Source organism: Trichoplusia ni, chromosome 16, assembly GCF_003590095.1.
Source record: "Trichoplusia ni isolate ovarian cell line Hi5 chromosome 16, tn1, whole genome shotgun sequence".
NCBI lineage: Eukaryota > Metazoa > Arthropoda > Insecta > Lepidoptera > Noctuidae > Trichoplusia > Trichoplusia ni.
In genome coordinates this window covers 8,145,472-8,167,353 of record NC_039493.1, presented here as the reverse complement: position 1 = coordinate 8,167,353, position 21,882 = coordinate 8,145,472, and the positions used below count along the sequence as shown (strand labels likewise).

Here is a 21,882-nt window from a genome sequence, read left to right as displayed (position 1 = left end):
AATTTAATGTACCCATTTTCACAGTAATGACCTTACCCTACCAATAAATTCTAAACGTTAAGCATAATTAGCATTAATCTAGTTCCAACCCTGAATGTGACCTGATTGCATGGAAAGGTAAACTGGGCAGTGCATCGGTAACCCTCGTGTTTGAGCCGCACCCTATTGATCCACTCAACCGCGCCTGTAACCCTTTGCTCACTGCTAAATCAAACAAAAGCATCGCAGTACACAGAAACACACGTAAAGTAAACGGGAGACTGTGTAAAAAACGAAAATAAACTTTGTTTTTTAACAGAAGTTTAAAGCGGACTAAGTTTAGTGATTTATTTAAGGCGCTCTGCAGCAGATTGGCGCTCCGTGCAGGGAAAGCTGTTTTTACGTGGATGTGTTGCGCGAAAGTAAAAGATGTATTGCTTTTTTAAACTTGAATGCCCTTCAAGTAACTTTAAATAATAGGTTTAAATGGAAAAGGTGTCGTTCCTCTAACACATAAGTTAAAAATGCAATTTTCGGTTTTAGTATCTTTAAGGCTTAGGCAACGTGCAATCGCATTGGAATTTTTTAAGCACTTTTTGACAAATGACGTAGATTGACTTTTGAGTTTAATTCAATAAAGGAGATGACGTGCAAGATGACTGGCAGGAGCTGGAAGCGAGCAGCCGGAGATAGATCTCGATGGCGTGAAATTGGGAAGATCTGTGTCCAGCAGTGGATGAATATGGGCAAATGATGATAATTTTGACCATAAAGTATTACTAAATTAAGTATGACCATATACGAAAGTTTCCCTGTTTCTTTTGGCGTGCTCTACAGGGTCCTTAATTGTTTTTGTCCATCTAACCTGCCAACTGATAAAATGAATATTATGAAAGAAAGAGCCATCTGAATGCAATTTTCTGTAAGCGCTTGGGTGGCGCAAACAGATTTGCAACAAAAAATACTTACTTGGTTTATGTATTTTGTTTAATATGCCTTTCGCTTGCAATATCGTGCAAGACAACATCAGTCCACTAGCACTAGTATTACAATTAATTCAATCTTGTAATCCAATAATTTCTCAAAAACTTCCAGACGACGTTAACATATTTAGGTACCTACCCATAAAACCTAATGAAATGTATCTTTTAGAAACAGCATAAAGATAAGGAAAATGCAAATAAGAGGACAATCGTCTCGAATGGTATCTGTCATCGCTGTCAACAGTTTTATAATACTGTTATGTAAATAAGGTAAGAAAATGTTATCTAATCGAGTTTTTATTGTATCAAAACTCATTAGGCACATCTAGATTTAGGTATATGTAAAACTTTAAATCATGTTTGCTGTTGATATAGACTGTTTTAATAAATTTGGACTCGTGTCATGTTGATAAACACACTTGCTAAAAGCTTGCCAAGGTATGACATTGTGCTTGAAGTAGTCGATTATGAAAATATCCGAATATCGAGTATTAATCATTTGTATTTGTAAAAAACAAAGTCCTTTTCTAATTTACTTGGTTCAGAGTTCTCGCGAAAACACTTACATTCGTTTTACACGCATGCGTTTACAATTCATACACGGTGGATATTAAAATTACTTCTATAAGCTGTTTAACACAAAAAAATATATCACTTTGCTTACCACATTTGAATGTTGCTTTCATTACTTTTTAGTTAATACTGTCAGCTGAACTGAGTACTGAAAACCCGAGTAGGTACAAAATGAGTGAGCGAGTACTCAACGCATGACAATTTCAGTAAAGGGCCTACAACAAAAAAATGTTCATTTCATTTTATTTTATTTCACGTTTTGCGAAAACATGCATTGCTGAAAGGTTTCCTGCGACTCCTGGCTCTAGGCACCCATCGCTTTACCAACTAAACTACCGAGGTTACTGAACAATAAAAAAAAATTCAACTATACTAACGTCATAGGAAAAAACGGTTCAATAGTGTCAGATATCAGATCTATTGAGTACAATAAACTAAATAGGTCGTAGCAATAGTTCCCATTCTTCCTCAAATAGAAAAGTCAATCTCGCTGAGTGGAAATTGCAACGCACTGGCAGGGTCGCTTCGGCTGCCAATCAATGGCTGATGGAAGAAAAAATACGCCGGCTGCGATGACAGAGCCAGAATCGACCTCATTAGCTGGTCGTAGAAATTTTAAGTGGTATATTGTTGCTTTTTTAATCTGTAGATAATTTGAAATAGCTTTGACATTTTGACCAACCTTAAACTGGACGTTCTTAATTCGGCCGGTTTATTTTTTATGTATGTACACCGATCACTTCGTATTATTTCTATACAAATTAAAGCCTTGTCCAATTAATAATGAGCCATGACTGAATCGAGTAACATTGTTTTAATATTTATTTTAGGCAAAGTTGGAATTTAAAGCAAGGAACTTTTTTCTAATGCAGCTATTATTTAAATAACAGATTCATCTTTTCTCTATTCAGAATATTTGTATAAGTATTTAGAAAACTGAAGGTTTGATCGAAGTCTTAATTAAGTAATTGAACTATAAGATAATTAAATAAAATCAAAAATTCAACTAATCGTTTTATTGGGTCAATAAAACTACAATTTGTCAGTTTCAATTTAACTATAAATACAATTATGATACCATTAACGACTTTATTGTAATTGTTGACCTAGACCTTCGTGTTTCATTTTTGCTGTTTTATTACTTTAATTACCGTTATTTTCCATAATACATGTATAGTTGTTTTTAATCAGCGCCTCCAACAAATTCTTTTAGAATAGTCATCGATGGATTTCTTGTTTTTATAAACAACCCTGTCAACATTTTAAACAGTTGTTTACGTACGTTGAACGGCGACATTATTGTGATGTACGGAAATATAAAAATTATGATGTTTTTTCATTATACCCTTACGTAACAATAATTTTAATCTCAAGCAAAAAATAAGGTACAACACCAGGTCTTATGAAAATGTCAATGATATTCCAAGAATTAATCTTCTAGGAAAACATCCGATCGGTTTGAAATTTAATCTCCTTAGTTGGGAATTACTTTTGTGTGATATCCGACAGCTGATTCCATTTTCTATTTATATCCAGCTTACCAAGGAGATATTTCATTAAAATACAATTTATTTTATGCATAATTGAAAGACTAAAACAGCCTACGGACTACTAGCATTCCTCCGGGCGCGAACGCTGTCTGAATCGCTCAAATGTCTAAGTGACTAAAGAAAACTTATTGCAAACGAACTTCGTTTTCATATTATATTTCAGTGATTTAATTACCTAGCTTTAACATTTGTTGCAATGCTGCAATGTAACTTTTATACAGGCCCTTCAGACTTTGATTTGACTACCAAGGACTAGTAATTTACGTTGCCAAGGTTGAATATTTACGGGCCAAAGTCGGGTGGATTACTTTCTGTCTCACCTTGAGTTATAGCTGCCTTATCTCTGACTTTTATAGTGTCGTACGTAATCGGCCAGACGACTCTCGTATGCCGAGATTTATTCTGCTGTCCCGGGTAATGGACGAATTGAAATACGATGAGGCTTTTTAATAATAGCTCTTGGAATTTGTCTTTTTATTTTGACTTCCTAAGTATTCTTTTACAATTTTGATATTTGTGTTTAGAAAATAATAATAAAAAAATCTCATTTAAAACCAGTTCTATAGATAAAGAATAAAGAACGAAATAGGTTACCTAACATTGTAATTTTAGGTGAAGTTCTTCTTATTTGCAAAAACGATAACGAGGAGTTTTCTTCAAATCATTCTTATACAGCGATATTAAATTGACGAACTACTATAATTAGGTATTGCATGAAAGTAAATAATTTGTAAACAGATAACAAGACGTAATAAAGATATGAATGATTCCTTTTATAACCTGCAGATGTAAAGATTTGTCTCAAATGACGTCTTAAATTAGATAAATAAATGTTATACATAGTTATTTAAGTCGCAAAAACAAACGTTGGAATTCAAAATTCCAATGTAATGCCATTATAATTTTGAATGGGATATGAAATGCAAAAACTACAATTTATAAGTTTAGGTACTATTATTTATTTTTCGCTTAGTTCACGGTCATGACCACTAAGGAAAAATGTAAAATATCGCAATAAATACATAATTTGAATTATAAAGAATATAATAATATAAAATAAATGAGGGAATATCGTAAACAGATGTCCTTAGCAATTAAGTTCATAATAAAGACTGTTTGCAGGAGATAAAACTCATAATTCTACCATTAACAACATTATTCACTATGTGTAAGTCGCTTTGTATTGTGTGCCGTTAAAATGAGTGCAAAAGACAGCTATAATGTGAGAAAAAGCCATGAAAAAGTGGCACCAGACGGTGGATGGGGCTATGCAATAGTCATAGCTGCAATCATAAATATTGTAAGTGACTAAATTGAATTTTACTGCCATAAATCTTACATAAAGTATAAGTTGATTGTATTCCTGTGACAAAAAAATGTATGTAACCATGAAAACCATTATTTAAAATTAACTTTTTGTTGAGACAAATAAACATATCATAATATCTGATCAAGTAAGAAGTCGAAAGTTTTCTCGATCCTCTTACAAAATATCGTTCAGAAAATGTAAATGGAAAAGTTCGACAAAGACATAGTTTGACTTTAATTAAAGTGAATATTTATTCATTAGAGGGAAATCGAAATTTAAAAAGATACCTATTTTTACTATTATTCCTTTTAAACCATGACGCCGTGGCTTTCAAGGAAAGGCTATGTACCGCCAAAACAGCTTCATTTAATATTTTACAATATTTCACGAAGAAAAACGTTCTGCAATACCTTTGCTTAATCATATTCATATATTTGAGCAATTTCAACTACGTTAACATCATATGGTCATGTCAATAGTCTAACAAGAAGTGAATCAAAAATGAAATTTGGCGGTTTTAGACGGTATGAGTTCAAACCATTTTTGGTCAGGACCGGATGGTGGAAGTCAATTTAAGCTACCAAATCTCAATAAAATCAGAATGTCTATGAAGATTTCTCATGTACCTAATCATTATTAGCATTATCTATAATGTAAATCACCAGTAATGCCGTTGTCAAAGTAACAGTAGAAAGTACTGCGTCAATTCGGCGTAATGCAAATGACTTACAATAATTCGAGTATTATTTATTATTGTGATTATTTTATTCTTGGTTATTTTACAGTCAATTTCAACAATGTTTCTCTCCAGTTATGGGCTGCTATTCAAAGCTTTTCTTCAAGAAATAGGAGTGCGTCCCACTCAAGCAACGTTGATTTTTGGCGTTAGCTCTTTTAGTACAGCGCTAGGAGGTAAATTATTAAGTTACTAATTATTATAACGTACTTCTCATACAACTATGTCAAATTACGGAAGGCTAATATTCTGTAATTAATAAAAAATATATGCTACGCTGCAGTAGCACGTTCCTGACGAATTTAATTTATTAGGTTATATAAGTTCTTACATTTACAATCATCCCTTTGTTTATATCTACGTTTTTATTATCATCACCTCGATCCTCCAAATGTCACTCTTCGGAGTCTTCTAGAGCAACTAAAGAAATGATCTTGTATTTCCAGGTTACCTCACCAGTCCGCTGCTAAGACTAATGAGTTTACGAATGCTGACGTTTATATCAACATTGATATTCAATGCTGGTGTGATTTGCATTTTACTTGTAAAGTCAGTATTTGCATTCCATATATGCCAGGGTATTTTGCAGGTAAACATTGTATAAATTGAGACTAGTTTGGTCAGAGTTGTAGTGAAATTCCTAGAAGTGCTATAATAATCATTTAATTTTATGCAAGTAAAAAGTTTTTATCACGTAACTTTCGGAGAGATTTTACTGATTCTTGTGTATATGTTAGCGGTCCCTATCGATGACGATTTTTATGAGTATGATAAATGGTATTGATATAACTGCTATTATTGATGTGCAAAAAAGAGTAATGTATCATATAATATATTGGTTTCAGGGTCTTGGATTCGGCTTTGCATATAATTTATCGTACACGATAATAAATGATTACTTTGTGAAGAAACGGCTGATGGCTATAAGCTTAGGACACACTGCGATTGGTAAGTATATTCTAAGACAACTTAAGACTGTATTCAATCTGCGAAAACACTTTAAAACATTATTTTAAAATAAACATGTCAGTAATATTAAAAAATGTGTCGGAAAACCAAAAATATAACGATTTTTAAAACTCGAATTGAAAGCTAGCGATGAAGGCTTGTTATTTGATATTTAGTTGAAGCTACGAGTATCATCCAGTTCTGCACCACCACACTTGACATTCACTAGAACCCCAGAAATATTAAAACAAATACATTTTAGAATTAAATTCGCAACAAACCTCCTCCATGTTGTTGGACCTGTGTTCCGTTGTACCTATATACCTTACCTTTCAAAGCAATGGGGGCCTTCCCATGAGCTTATCCCGTGAATGAAAAGAGATATATTTTAGCTAGGTAAGGTGGGATGTCGAGATGTTTATCCATTTATTTGGCTTAGTACCCTTTACGTTCTGGCAGCTGAAGCTGGCTAAATGAGTAATAGTCTCTTGTAATCGACTAGAAGAGTTATCGTTCACCATTTTTCTTTGTGAAAAATGAGGTTGATGCACTTCATTTGCCATATGATGTTTGTGTTGTGTTGTACGTTCTAGAGTTTACAAAACTTATCATAAATAGGTTAGTATAGGAGTTGGTTTTGTCTGAACTTGTTCAACGGGTAACTTTCAACTTGGTTCATCTGTCACCATAAACTGTTGTAACCAGAAATTTGTTTTTGTTGCTGATGAAACAAAAAAATATCAACCAAGGTGTAGGCTTATAAATATGCAAGAAACCATTTTTTTTATTAGCTTACTTGTAAGGAACTCCACTGTCACGAACCTTGCACTTGACGGTTTTGACGGTTTAAAATGTGAATCATTTTACAACTAGATTACCAGAGATTTTAACCACTTGGATCACCTTAAAGACTGCCAAACTAAGTATTCAGTAATGCGAATTGCCTAAAATCGAAACATAATAACGTTGCATCGACCATATGTTAAGGCTTTCCATTATTCATGTATGACAGCTAGAATCCGCATGAATAATATATTTCTCAGTTTGGCATTGGCATACTGAAAAATACCTTGACTTTAAAAAATGACCAGTTCAATCACAAGATTAAATATAAAAAGTATCTTGCAGTCAACAGAGATAATAGTTCATGTTGGTTTTATAAGGTACGGTGTCGGATTAATTTGACAGATTCAAGTATGGCTAGATATTTTCTTTTCATTGATTCATCAATACAGTCATCAGCTTTTATCAGTTCACTTCTGAGCACATCAGTCTCTCATAGCTCATTACAGAGTCTTCATCCTCTATCACAGCTGAAACGTTTATAATACATACCTTATTCCCAATCAAGAATAGTCCATAAGGAAAAACCTCTACCCCGTTGTGTATCCTTTCTCAAATAAACTTTTCATTAATATACCCACAAAATAAAGCTTTCAAAAATCCAGTCACATTGTTGTCGGGGGTCAGCTGAGCGTCATGTTAGCTAATGTCTCCTCTCTATCAGTTTGACAAGTCATTTATCAAAATCCATTCCTTTATACAATGTTGGGCCCTTTTTATAGGGTAGTATATTTTCTTTTGCTTTTCATGTATTTTAACGGCTTTTACAATGCTTTTTACGTATATGTTCATGTAGATATTAAAAACTTCTGATAAAATTACGTTATTATATAAGTACTAGCTGTTCCCCGCGACTTCGTCCGCGTGGTTAGAAGATATAAGTTATGATTTATACCTGCCCTGTTTTTTCCACATTTTCTATTGTATCTTCGCTCCTATTAGACGCAGCGTGATGGTATATAGCCTAAAACCTTCCTCGATGAATGGTCTATTGAACACAAAAATATTTTTTCAATTTGAACCCGTAGTTCCTGACATTATCGCGTTCAAACAAACAAACAAACTCTTCAGCATAAAGCTGTATTAGTAAGTATTAGTATATAAATATAGATTTGTTGTTGTATTCTAATTATAAAAACATGAGGTCAAGGAATTGGAGTTAGTGACGAAAAATACCTTGCATTGGAAAACCAATTCAAGGACAAGGACATATTAATTGTCTTTTGCCTAGTTTAGATAACAAATAATTTGGAGAACCTAACGGTGACGTATTTTTTTTTATTGTTAAACTAGAAACTAGATTTTATGGGGCGAAGGTTTCTTTTTTTATTTTAAATTTGATAGTTGAATCATTTAATAAAAGAATATGTTTTATCGTGTGTACATTTGTGGCCCACATTATTAACAATTATATAATTTATGTATTTAATAACGTACAGGAAACTGTTTCAATGGAAGTCATTAAAATGCTTACAGAGTGTTCGTTCAACCGCGTCCCGGTAATGGGGTATTACATTCGCTGAAATGCATCAAGAAGGATTTTAGCTTTTACTGCTTATTTTAACAAATTAAATAGAATAATATGTTTATATAAAAGACTTTTTATTGTAACACAATGCAAATTTGGCATTCTAAAAAGATTGGTTTCCAAGGCACTTTATATACTTTATTGGTAGGTTTTTTAGGTACAAAAAGGTCGAGAAATAAAGAAGTTCAATATAAAATACTTTTTAAAAAACCAAATAATAAATAATTTGTTATTACATATACCTACATATACAATATAATAAAATAGCATGTGCAAATTGAATTGTTTCATTTATGCTTCGTGTGGTGGCAGACAGATTGCGAGACTGATGAATCGTATACATTATCAATTCCGTTACATTTAATAAACGTTTATTTTGTTAAACTGTGTACTTTCGGAAACCACACAATTTAACTTAACGAAAAAGGCAATTACTTTCAGATATAATGTGTCCTATACCAACATATGCACTATTGTTACATTGAGTACCGATGCAGTGCCTAATTAAGACATTTAGTCAATCAATTAAGTCTGCTTAAGTTCAATGCACCTATATCACCCCAAAGTTCCGCCACAACACCAAATCCTCAACCTTTCGCATCCAGTCCAAAACAGCTAATTTTTTTTTAATCATTCTACAAAATTAAGCAAGCAATAAAATATATTATATTTCTTAGTTCCCCAAATTTAAAACTCTTTTTTATTTTACACGTGATGAATTTCTTATAATATACACTATCGTATGAAGTGATAATCATTCCTATGCATTTATAATATTAGTAGGGATTACGACTTAATTGAGGATTGGATTAACTTACCTAAGTGACATCCAATCGTAATTTTATGAAGGTTGATCTGAAATATAATTGATTAACAGAGTAGTATTCCCATTCGCTACTGTGTGGCATCGCGAATTTTTTCAGAGAATAAAAAAAAAAGTTTTTTAGTCTATGGCAACTCACAACTAAACGTCACTGATTTAGAGCTAACCATGATTTTGTGGGTCCCATTATGCCAGGGTTCAGCTATTGATGCTGGGGTTGGGGTGGGTGATTATATTTCAGATCAACCTTCATAAAATTACGATTGGATGTCACTTAGGTAAGTTAATCCAATCCTCAATTTTATTTCATGTTGATCTGAAATATAATTGATTAACAGAGTAGTTGTTCAGAGATTGAGGCATAATGGGTACATCTTATAAGCCTGGATATGATGAATAACGGTTAAGGCTTTATAATTATTAAGATATGTATTTATAGTGGCATATTATCCTAATATTAGTATCTATATTTGTTTTTATCCATATATTCTGTCATACACATTGATTATTGATCAACTATTAATTTTCATTTTTTATAAAATTAGTCTGTAGTAATTAACAATTTTTTCTAAATGCCAAATTTGTAAGCCAAAAGGGCAGAACATGTTGATGCATATATTGTCCTTATATTTTCACCACATCAAAAAATGTTTAATACATATATTCTGTCATACACATTGATTATTGATCAACTATTAATTTTCATTTTTTATAAAATTAGTCTGTAGTAATTAACAATTTTTTCTAAATGCCAAATTTGTAAGCCAAAAGGGCAGAACATGTTGATGCATATATTGTCCTTATATTTTCACCACATCAAAAAATGTTTAATACATATATTCTGTCATACACATTGATTATTGATCAACTATTAATTTTCATTTTTTATAAAATTAGTCTGTAGTAATTAACAATTTTTTCTAAATGCCAAATTTGTAAGCCAAAAGGGCAGAACATGTTGATGCATATATTGTCCTTATATTTTCACCACATCAAAAAATGTTTAATACATGTTTTAGGCAAATAAATACTTCTTTATCTTTGTTCTATTACTGAGATTAATGTAATATGAGTTTTTAAGTGGAACAATGAACAAATTTTATGTTATGTTACACATGTTTATGCAAATTAATATATCTTTATCAATTGTTCCACATATTGTGGAGACTGTGTCCACCAATTTCATGATTGACTATTAATTACCAATTTGTGCTCTTTTTGACATCAATGTAACTATGACTTTTTTTAAGTCATACAAATTTCCTGCACCTTGTGCAATTTGATACTTAACCATTAGCTTTTAACAATGTAACTATGGATTTTGAGTAAGACACATTTCCAATACATAGTGATATTGTGTACAGTTTGATAATTAATTATTCATTATTAACAATGTAACAATAAATTTTTAGTAACAAATTTTCTACACATTGTGTTAATTGTGTCAAACAATTTGATAATTATTTTTAATTATTTACAATGTAATTATGATTTTTTTAGTAATACAGATTTTCTTCATATTGTTTTAATTTTGCCATAAAATTAGATAATTAGTTACTAATTTTTGCTCTTTTTTAGCGCAGTAATAATAAGAGTATTTAAGGTACTGCAAATATTTCTTATTTATAAGCTATTAATAAGAAATAACAAGATGATAATGAGATATTCCATTTACTGTCAGTTGCAGTTTGTAAGTCACTCAATTATGATTTAAATTAAATTAAAATTTTTGTCACTGCAGTTGTCGGTTCCTAAGACATGAGCTATAAGGCCTTGCAAAGGTAGTAGAACCTACAACCAAACCACCTTTTTCCCTGATTAAACTCAAGAGCATTCCTGCTGCTCTTGCAGATGTACTGCTGGAGTGTGGGATACAGCTGTCAGCAGGTATAAATTTGATACCTGATTAACTGTTTTGAAGGCCAAGGGTAAAACTTTTAATATGGTAAAGTTAACTTATTTCAGGTATTGGTTAAGGCTACAAGGATCTTTAAATCTTAGAAGTTAGCCATAATTTATAATCTTAAAAGTAAAAAGTACATTATGGTTCCTTTCCTTTTTTACTGAGAGTAAGGTTGGTTATCACAATTCTCATCTTATTAATTGTCAGGGTGTGACATGGGCTATGTTATTTAGTTTAATGTATGAGAGGGCGGCTAGTACCCATTGAGCAGCTATCCAAGCTAGGAGTTAGAAGATTTTTGTGTCTTGGTTCAAATAAATAACTAAAAATTCTGTGTCTTCAGATACAGGTGTATTGTATGTTTCATTAACATAATATATGTATGTTTGTGTCTATTGTCAACAGAGTTATTCCTGTGCCATATAATTATGTTCTAGCCTATTTTGTCATCATGTTGCTTGTAACCAGTTGTTGCAAGTTCTATTTAATAACCATCTATACTTTCTTAACCAATAAGCAATATGTTTATAATATTGTGTTTTGAGGCAGCTAGCAGATGAGTTAGCTGGTTCAATACAAAATATGGGTTCTGGCTTTCTGTAATACAGGCAAATCTCAATCTGAGTAAGCCTCTCAGAAATCCTTTGTTATCCATACCTAATTCCTCTCCCATCTTTAGAGTCAATGCTGATTTGTGGAAATTTAGGGTTTTGAAGCTAGCTCCATTCTCTAAACTTTCTATTAATGTTTCCTAATTAATAAGGGTGAAGATCAAAATAGGATCCCGGTTACTGCTTTGTTGACACAGATGGTAACATGATGGTTAATGAGCTATCTAACGTTGGCTTCTAACTGCTTCCCTTAAGAGATGCTTTTTGTCAGGGCACCTAGTCTGCTCAGTGTGTGTTGTCGGATAAAAATCCCAAAATTGGGTGAATAAGAACTTAGTGACTTTTTGCTTTGTCATTATTAATATTCTGAAACATTTAGTAAGGTAAACAAATGTTGGGAATGCTTAAAAAACATATTCATGTCCACTAAGTATTGATGCATATACATTTAGTGTTTAGTAGCATTAATGTTATTGGGTGCCTCACTTCTTAGAGATGTGTGTCACATTGTTTTTATTGCTATAGATAAACTTGTGGGGCCCAAAATCTATTGATAACGAAACAAGTATGGTTTTTTCGTTGACTTACATGTGGAACTGAGCACTATTTATCTTACTTATGTATTTGCAGCCATGTTACTCTGGCTGTATAATCTTGCAATGTGTTTTAATCCAGTTAATATTATGTTCTAATTGATGTATTAAATGCAAGTCATCATTCTAAACAAGGCACCACACTACAATTGTTTTCGCCATTACATTGTGTCACCATTCTATTAGAAAAGCTTTAGAAACTAGTTCTAGTATACATTTTCTACAATGTTCTTATAGTTTCGGATTATGTAATGGGGCCCCATCTTAGGTCAGTTGACAGCATCAAGATTGCTATTGTTATGCAACAAGGCTAAGTACTTAACTTGTTCTATTATTTTTTGTGTGTGTTTGAACATAACCTCTTGGGCAGGTTCACAGAAGGTTCCCAACAATCTTGCCAATTTGCTGATTGGGCAATGTTTAATATCATTGATATTTAGTATCTCTATAGGAGTTGCATTCTTGCTGTATTTCTGATGTTAACTAGTCTCTATTCATAGTAAACCTAAAGTATTTATTGCACTAATATACTTTAATCATAGTTAACAATGAGGGAAAATCATTTAGATAAATGTGAGTGTAGCCCCTCTGTCAGCCAGACATTTATACTGATTCTAACCAATGGGTGGTCATTCAGACAACAGTTTGTTAAATTTCTAGTCTGTAAGGACTGTGGGTGCTGAACATGGACTACATGGAATTGCAGTAAATTTATATGACATTTTCAAACTCAAAGCGGATTAATTTTTCTGAGTTTAGGTGTTATTGAACCTAAGGAATCAGTTTTATCTTAAGACTGTGCAAGACATGTGATATTGATGGTCCAAGGTTCCCATATCCACAATTTGAAAACTATAATATTTTTCTATATATATTTTTGGTTTTCAGTTAAGAACAAATCTGATCTGTCCGTTGAGTTTGGTGGTCTTAAGAATATTAAATCTTTAGACATATATGTATATAGCTAGAAATTTTTACTGTGAGTGTATATTTGTACAGCCCCTAACTCATGAGTTATTGATGGTCTGACACATATTGTTGATTTCATTTATATGTATATTGTTTATGTAAACAATGTTATGTTCAAGTATTTTAAGGTACATTAGAGGTGGTATGTTCACGACATGAAAGACAGTTAGATATATTACATATACCTGGTTGACAATTGCCTGCTGGATGCATGGCATGGTGTACCCTCTCGGGGCCACCCTTCCTGTGTCCTGTTCAGCGAGGGTGTCACAGTTGTATCATACCACTCTTGGGTCCACCTTGCTGTGCTAGCACTTTGGTTTGATGCCGGACCACTTATGTTTTCCACAGTCCTTGCTTAGGTTTAGAGGTGGTATTCGGTTATAACTTTTGTTATACATTCTTGATAGGTGCATTGGTCTTGTTTCTATCTTGAGCCTCGAATCCACCTCGAAGAGTGTCACCATTGGTTCTTGTTGTGGACTGTGAGAACCAGTGAACATAGTATGTTCTTCATCAAAACTGTCATATCTCGTACGAAGTTTTGATCTTCGAGCTGTCTCGCGTACAAGCTCGGTTATACTTAATGCATGTTGTTCTATCAAAGTTGCGGGCTCGCGTCCCGAACTTTGTAGTAATGCATGTTGTTTGTGTAACATCAAAGTTGCGGGCTCGCGTCCCGAACTTTGTAGTAATGCATGTTGTTTGTGTACTGTCAAAATTGCGGGCTCGCGTCCCGAACTTTGCAGTAGGGTTTATCAGAGCTACGACGTCTCGCGAAGAGCCCGATCTTCGAGCTAGAGTCTCTCGTACCCGCTCGGTTCATGCATGTCTTTAGTACTTCGCATCATCTCACATCATATTTGTGTCCTTGTTCACTGAACCTAAAATCAGAGAAAACCTCACCTGTTGGCCCCCCTCTTTGAGGATATGGGTCAGTGTTCCATCGTTTATATTCCGTAATTTGGGGGCGCCCACAATTTAACATCGAGCGTGGAGCATCGTGTACTAGCTCGGTTATACGTAATGCATGTTGTTTTGTGTACTATCAAAGTTGCGGGCTCGCGTCCCGAACTTTGCAGTAGGGTTTATCAGAGCTACGACGTCTCGCGAAGAGCCCGATCTTCGAGCTAAAGTCTCTCGGACCCGCTCGGTTCATGCATGTTTTTAGTATTTCGCATCATCTCACATCATATTTGCGTCCTTGTTCGCTGAACCTAAAATCAGAGAAAACCTCCCCTGTTGGCCCCCCTCTTTGAGGTTATGGGTCAGTGTTCCATCGTTTATATTCCGTAATTTGGGGTTCCATCCCACGGCGATGAACCTAGGGCAAGGGCTGCGTACACGCATCCTGCATTAACTCCGCAGCGCCTTTATAGTCTCGAAGATCACTTTTAAACATCTTGGCCAGTATTTTCAAGGCTTTTGTATCACTTGGCAATACTTTTTCGACTTGAAATATGCCAAAAACTATTTAAATAACGTAATTAAAGTGTAATTAACAAAATCACCACGATGCCGTTAAGTCGCGAAAAAAGAAAGTGACGTTTAGTTGTGAGTTGCCATAGACTAAAAAACTTTTTTTTTTATTCTCTGAAAAAATTCGCGATGCCACACAGTAGCGAATGGGAATACTACTCTGTTAATCAATTATATTTCAGATCAACATGAAATAAAATGATCAGGCAGTTTCAATTCCACACGGTTGCAAGATCATTATTGTAATGTACATATTTATCAGTCGACGGCGTACACTCAACCACACGTCATTACAAAAAAAGTATACAATAATAAAACCTTATTCCATTACAATAAGGCAATGTTAATAAGTGTTCAATGTATTGTTTCTCACTGTACCAAGTGTACAGTATTGTATTTTCCTGCATATACTACATAACATATTTCTCTTTATAGCTGCAATAAACATGCTCGGGCCCCCTTTATTAAAATGGTCATTAAACGAGTTCGGATTTCGTGGTACAGTCTTATTGATGTCCGGATTGTCGTTACACAATTTCATATCAGTTGCTTTAATGCAACCAGTGGACTGGCATATGAAACGCGTTGAATTATCGACTGGAAGTAACGGTAAGATTTAGCTTGTTAGCTTGAAGGTATTTTTATTATCAAAATCTACTATTATCATATCTTAACATCATCATTTATATTACCATATTAATGTTGATCATTAGAACCACTAAAATCAATACCATGTTTTACATATTTATTTTATGTTAAACATGATATCGATTTACCCTGTCGACAGTAATAGCTCAAGACATTAATAGACTATGTTATTACCCTGTTCCAGAAAAGTTGTTACACGACAAGAAGAGAAGCGAAGAGGCTGCTATTGTGCCCTTTATTAAAATAACTAAACCAGATGGAAATCTATCGAAAAGTGGAGAAAAAATTTCATCAGAATTCAAAGAAGATGACGTCATCGAGTAGGCGTCAAAATTTTTAATTTACACTTATTGACATTTTAATTAATTTACATTAAGGCAATACACTTGTCTTTAGAAGGAAAATAATGAACCGAAAAATAAAGGCGATCGGCACAGAAATATTTTGCAAAAGCAGTCAAAATGTGTCAGGTTTTTTGTGTGAAATGAAGACAAAATAATGTTACAATTGAGTTGTGATTGAACTAAGTAATTTAGTATACATATGAATGTCAAAAATATTTTCAGGAAAGGCATCAAATGGATAGACAAATCTCTATGCCGTACATTTCTTATGTCCTGTGTGTGCGTTGGACCAGCACTCGCTCTGTTCGCTGATGCAATGTATGCAGACATTTTCCCACAAGCCTTGCACATCGCTGGATGGGATAAAGTAAGTTTAAAATAATCTATTTGTGTGACAGAGTGAAGAAAGTTATTTAAAACATTCAACAGAAACTTAAGGATAGGATAAATCTCAATTTAAGGATGTCTACAATTCTTTTAATTTCTTAGGTACCTATCAATAAAAGGCTACACGTTTTACTGAGTCTTTAAATAGCTGATCAATCTCAAGATTGAGATGTTTTTAGTTGCTTAAAATGGAATATTGAATTAGATTTTATTTAAACATAATATATTATGCTTATATGAATGATGCTCTGTTATATATCAAAATATTTCCACAAAACAGTCTTTTTTATTCAATGACGTTTTTATTTTATCAATCTTTAAATTTGAATATTTCTTATCTATGCCATTTTGATATCTTTGCCAAAATCAGCGTGAGAATACTGATCTCAAAATCTATGACGTGTTATCAAAATATTGATGGTATTTTCAAAACCAGTTTTATTGATTCTTTTTATGCATCATTTTTATTATCAATAGGTTTAATTAAATTATGGACGTAAAACACAATATGTGTTGGTTGTATTGGTTCCATAAATTATCTGTTTTTTGCTTTAAAGCTGTTTTATTTTTGATTTAATAGACTATTTATTATAGCTTTTATACATACATTGTAGTATTATTAATACGACTCCATCCATCGAAACGCTATGAAATGATTATACAGTCAACTTTATGACAACGGTATGAAAGATTACTGTGATAATTTAAGTTCAATAAAAAAAAAAACAACATGCATGAAATTGTTCTTGTTTCAGAATAACCTGGCATTGGCACTCTCCCTGTATGGGGTCGGAGACCTGGTTATGCGCATACTGTTTATCTTCCTTAGTAGTTGGCTACAGCAGTTTGGAAGTCAAGAACTTTACATACTAGGTGTTACTATTGGTTTAGTTTCTAGGCTTGGTAAGTTAAAACTCTTAATAAAATCAGTAGTTGAGCTTTTAAAAAAAGGAATGACAATAAAAGTTCTGTTATTCAGATTTTTTCTTAAGGTGAGGTTGTCTCAAAATCATTTTCTGTCATGCTGTATTTTACATGAAGCAGCTGCCTATTTATCTGACCTCCCTAATCAATTTAATTTAATGCCAGTATATACAGTATATTGGACCTGGACTGGATAAAAGTATGTCCCGATTTTTTGTGGAAAAGTCAGGTACATATTTTCTTTAATTCATTCAGGAATGCTATGGTCAAAGAGCAGAATACCCATACTGCTTTACATAGTAGTCGTGGGGACGTCGCACTGTGCTGTCAATATTCTAATACCTTTGGTGGTAGCTGATGCTGTGCCTTCAGACAAGTTCACGACAGCTTTGGGCATGTTGATGATGCTGACTGGACTCATTAACTTGGTTATTGGACCCGCTATTGGTAAGCTAATAAATAAATACTTAAGACTTTCAAGTTAACAATCATTTTAACAATAGTCTTCCCGCTTCATGCATTTTTTAAATGTTTTTTTTTAAAAGCCTCGTATTTACAAAGATCTTCAAATCTACCAAAATTACATGGAATACATTTATTACATACCTAAGCTACGCGAAAGAGTTGATGACAAGGATCATCCACAGCCATTCAAAAACTTAAACTAATCGAGGTTCTCCGATATCCTCATAATATTTTTTCACTATTGGACCTATTGATCGAGTGGGTAATTTTAACCATAAAAAGTCAATCATCAAGAAGTGATGAGCTGCCAACATCTCTAGTTATACTAATACCGGTTGTCTTATTTTCACGCGATTACATTTGTTTGTGACACAAGATGACACGTCTCAAAATAGTCATTGCTCGTCAAATATTTGTTTAGTTTCAAATATGAAAGTTTGTGTTTCCGTCACAGCCATAAAGTGAAACATGTAAGCATGATGATCACATTACTATTAGCTTATGATGTAAACTTTTGTTGTCCGTATAGGTATATATTTTGTTATTCTGGAAAAAAGTATATTAAAAAATTGCGTTTTGTAAAAGATTATTAGTATTATTTAATCAGTAAATGATCCCTGGAGTGGGATCCCTATGTCCAGCAGTTGACGTTGATAGTGTAAATTTGATTGATTAATTGAAAGATCCTAGTGAAGATTAAACAAAAACAAACAGTACTTGCGTAGTTATTAAACAGCAAGCATATTTCCTATCTTTTTTTCTTTATATGATTATTTTATTATAAAACCTTTTGCAAACAAAACAAAATATCGTGGAATATTGTTGCATAATAGATATTCATAAACCTTATCTGTAACGTATCGCGGCTAAGTTCGAAACTAGTTACGCAATATTAAAAAATAGATAACAACCAGATGAATAAATTTAAAGATAAGGTATCTTTAGAATTATACCTCTTAAATCGTTAATCCTCCCTTGTGTTTATCTCGTGGTTTTTATATTTTAGATGATAATATACCTTAACGTATAACGATTAAGACATATTATTGTTCCTCTCATTTTAGATTTTGGAGTTATCTTGATCAGATAAAGGATATTACTTAAAGTGAAAAACAGGGTAAAATGTGTATATTCTCATAGTTAATACAATTAAGCACTTAATTTATTGCAACTTTTTGTTGACACCTGTTACAAAACTTTTTTTATAAAAAGTAAACCTAGATCGTAATGGGTTTTTACAATAAACAATAGTCCTGTAACTGTGATATTTTATTCGTTCTTAATTAATTGACGTAAAACCAAAAGATATCAATTGATAACAAGCAACTGGTTGTCTATACACATGTATAAAATTGGAGAGTCTGTTTGTAATTATTACAATAACCGTTTTTTTCTACATTCACATGAATATATTATGGTACATACACCAAAATAATATTTTTGTCTGCCTAGTTCAGCTAATCTCTGAAACGCCTGGACCGATTTTGACGTGACTTTTACTAAAAAGTAGCTGTTATAATAAGGAGTTACTTAGGCGACATTTATTTTCGAATAAATCCTTCAGTATTAAAAATAAATTGTTAAATTCTACGTGGCTGAAATCGTGGGTACAGCTAGTACTGAATAAGTTTAAGAGTTACCATGTCTGTTTATGAACGGTCACTTGGCATGAATGACAGGGCACATCAAGTTATGAACACTAGTTTTTAGACTACTTCATACTTAATGCTATGGTGATCTATATCTATATCTATAATATATTTCCTCTCTACCTTGCTTTATCTTAAAAAAAAGTTTATTGCTTAACATGCAATCTTTTATAGTCAGTCTTACGTAGACCTTTTGTTAAGCAAGCATACCTGTGTTACGCGGCGCCGCTCTTCAAACAATGAGGAGAAATGGGAAAAGTTGTGTACAAAATATAATATTTTTAAATGGAAGAAAGAGGTTAAAGTAAACTTAAATCTAAGATGAAAAAACTTAGTGCGCTTTCATTTCTCAGGTGCAGTGAGGGAGTTATCGGAGAGTAACGGCCCCGCATTCTACCTCATTGCGTCTTGTTTCGCGATCATCGTGTTGTTCTGGTCGATCGAGCTCTGCTACAAGAGGAACAAACACAAACGACTGCAGCGTAGAGAATATTTGCAGAAGAAAATAAATAAACAATAAATCTTTATTTTGGTTTTATTTTAAGATGTTTTGTTTTTGTTTCTGTTTGGTCTGGTATCAATATTTTGAATAGAAATGAAGAGTTGTTTTGATTCCTAATAACTGGGTGTAGATAATTACGATTTTAAATAATTCTCAGTTTGCCTGTACTACATTTAGTTTAAAGAAAAATACATTTTTATGGGAGAATAAAAATTTGTTGTTTTTCTTCATTTATTGAACAATTTATGAACACAGATAATTTACAGAAACACTGGAATAGAAAAGAGATGTACAAAGGCACTGCTAACTTTATATAATAACTAGCTGACCCAGCAAACGTTGTTTTGCAGATTTTTGTATGTACGTATTTTTAATGTCACATTATAAAAAAAAAAACAAAGAAATTCGTCCAAAAAATTTTTTTTATGTTTGAGCAACCCTTAACACTTGGGGTATGAAAAATAGATGTTGTTCTATTCTCAGACCAACCCAATATGTATACAAAATTTCATAAAAATCGCTTGAACGGTTTCGGAGGAGTGCGGTAACTAACATCGTGACACGGGAATTTTATATATTAGAAGAAGAAGATATAAAGCTGAAGAGTTTGTTTGTTTGAACGCGCTTATCTCGGAAACTACTGGTCCAAATTGAAAAATTATTTTTGTGTTGAAAAGACCATTCATCGAAGAAGGCTTTAGGCTATAACCATCACGCTGCGACTAATAGGACCGAATATACCGAAAATGTGAAAAAAAGACAGGGCAGGTATAAATCATAACTTACATATCTTCTACCCACGGGGACGAAGTCGCGGGCAACAGCTAGTTTTATATATTAGATAGAAGAAGATTAAATAGCACAGAATATTAAATTTATAATAACTGTCCCTGTCAACATTGGTTTGCCCTATTAGTTCTAGAAATAGATGTTGTCCTATTCTCAGACCTGACCAATACGCACACAAAATTTCATGAGAATCGAGCGAAAATTTTATATACTAGATAATTTCGGTTTCTCTTAAAACTTTCATGTTTACTTTAGCACATTACTTTATTTTTTTATGTAAATGTATGATAATATTTTAAGTTTCCAAACTAAGCATGACACAGCAGCAGCACTCAGATCACAAGACAAGATTCATTGCTCATTTTAATTCAACCACTTTTTTGCGTGAAAGAGGAACAAACATCCACACATTCAAACACCTAAAAAAACTTTCGCGTCCACAATATTAGGAGATATTAGTCGGATTTACTGATATTGTACAGCCAACAGAAGTCGGTTTATACAATCCGGTTGACAATTTGCCAGTATTTTTTAGTGATGTGTAAAATGAAAGAAGTATGTTTTAAATCTTCTAAATTTCAAGCACATTTTGTTACATACAACATAATATTAATTTTTTGACAATCGGAATGTATTAGAGGTGCCTGTTGCTGAACGTTAAGCTACTTTGATTAAATTTAAAACTCGCCGTCTTTGTTTTCCCTTACCGCACGAGACTTTACTCTGATTACTATTTAGACGCTTTGGGTACAAGATGAAAATGGAAGTTCAAAAATAAAAACACCTCTGATACTGTATGTAACAAGGGGAGGATGAATTAATCAGATGGTTGAAGCTAACAAGAGTCAGGCGTCCACCTTCCTTTTGGACGGAGCAGGTTACTGCGGCATGTTCCCGAAAAATACCACTTTTTTTGTTTACCATAACCAAGAGTAAAAACAGAAGCCTATTACGGAGGGACTCTTGTCACCATTTGTTATTCTGTTTCCCATCTATATTGGTGAACACAGATGAACATTTACACAGATATATTTCTGTAATAACAACAATTAATAATCAAAATAATGATCGAGGTATAGCAACGATTAATATGGTCATACTTTGTTAGGTTACAAAAAAATCAAGATAAAATTTCACTTGTCACTTACCCGATTATTTTTTCTTTATAACACCGTTTTTAAACAAAATCTGTAAGGAACATTGTCGCGAGTCAGACTTGCACTTGATCGGTTAGATTGGACAGCATAGTCGAGGTACACACCGGTAAAGGCAAAGCATCAATTAGATGAGATATTTTAATGAAGGTTAAACACTATTATTCTAATGAAAATATCCCTCTTAGCTTTA

At 33.0% G+C, this 21,882-nt stretch overlaps 2 protein-coding genes across 3 annotated transcripts in view; one reads left to right on the top strand and one right to left on the bottom strand.

Annotated features, from left to right (window-relative positions):
- The window catches only part of LOC113501932 (solute carrier family 12 member 6), a 390,722-nt gene that overhangs the window by 204,577 nt on the left and 164,263 nt on the right, over positions 1 to 21,882 (bottom strand). The window lies entirely within an intron of this gene.
- LOC113501938 (monocarboxylate transporter 6-like) lies at positions 1,023 to 19,771 on the top strand. Of its 2 annotated transcripts, none has more exons than XM_026883265.1 (10): positions 1,023 to 1,232; positions 5,180 to 5,306; positions 5,577 to 5,719; positions 5,976 to 6,078; positions 15,263 to 15,436; positions 15,660 to 15,795; positions 16,042 to 16,186; positions 16,962 to 17,109; positions 17,386 to 17,577; positions 19,598 to 19,771. In XM_026883265.1, exons 2-10 carry the CDS (start codon positions 5,192 to 5,194, stop codon positions 19,762 to 19,764), a joined length of 1,323 nt encoding a protein of 440 aa, XP_026739066.1. In that variant the 5' UTR covers positions 1,023 to 1,232; positions 5,180 to 5,191; the 3' UTR covers positions 19,765 to 19,771. The 2 variants fall into 2 exon arrangements, with proteins under 2 accessions (XP_026739066.1, XP_026739065.1); XM_026883264.1 differs by lacking the exon at positions 1,023 to 1,232 and adding an exon at positions 4,053 to 4,385.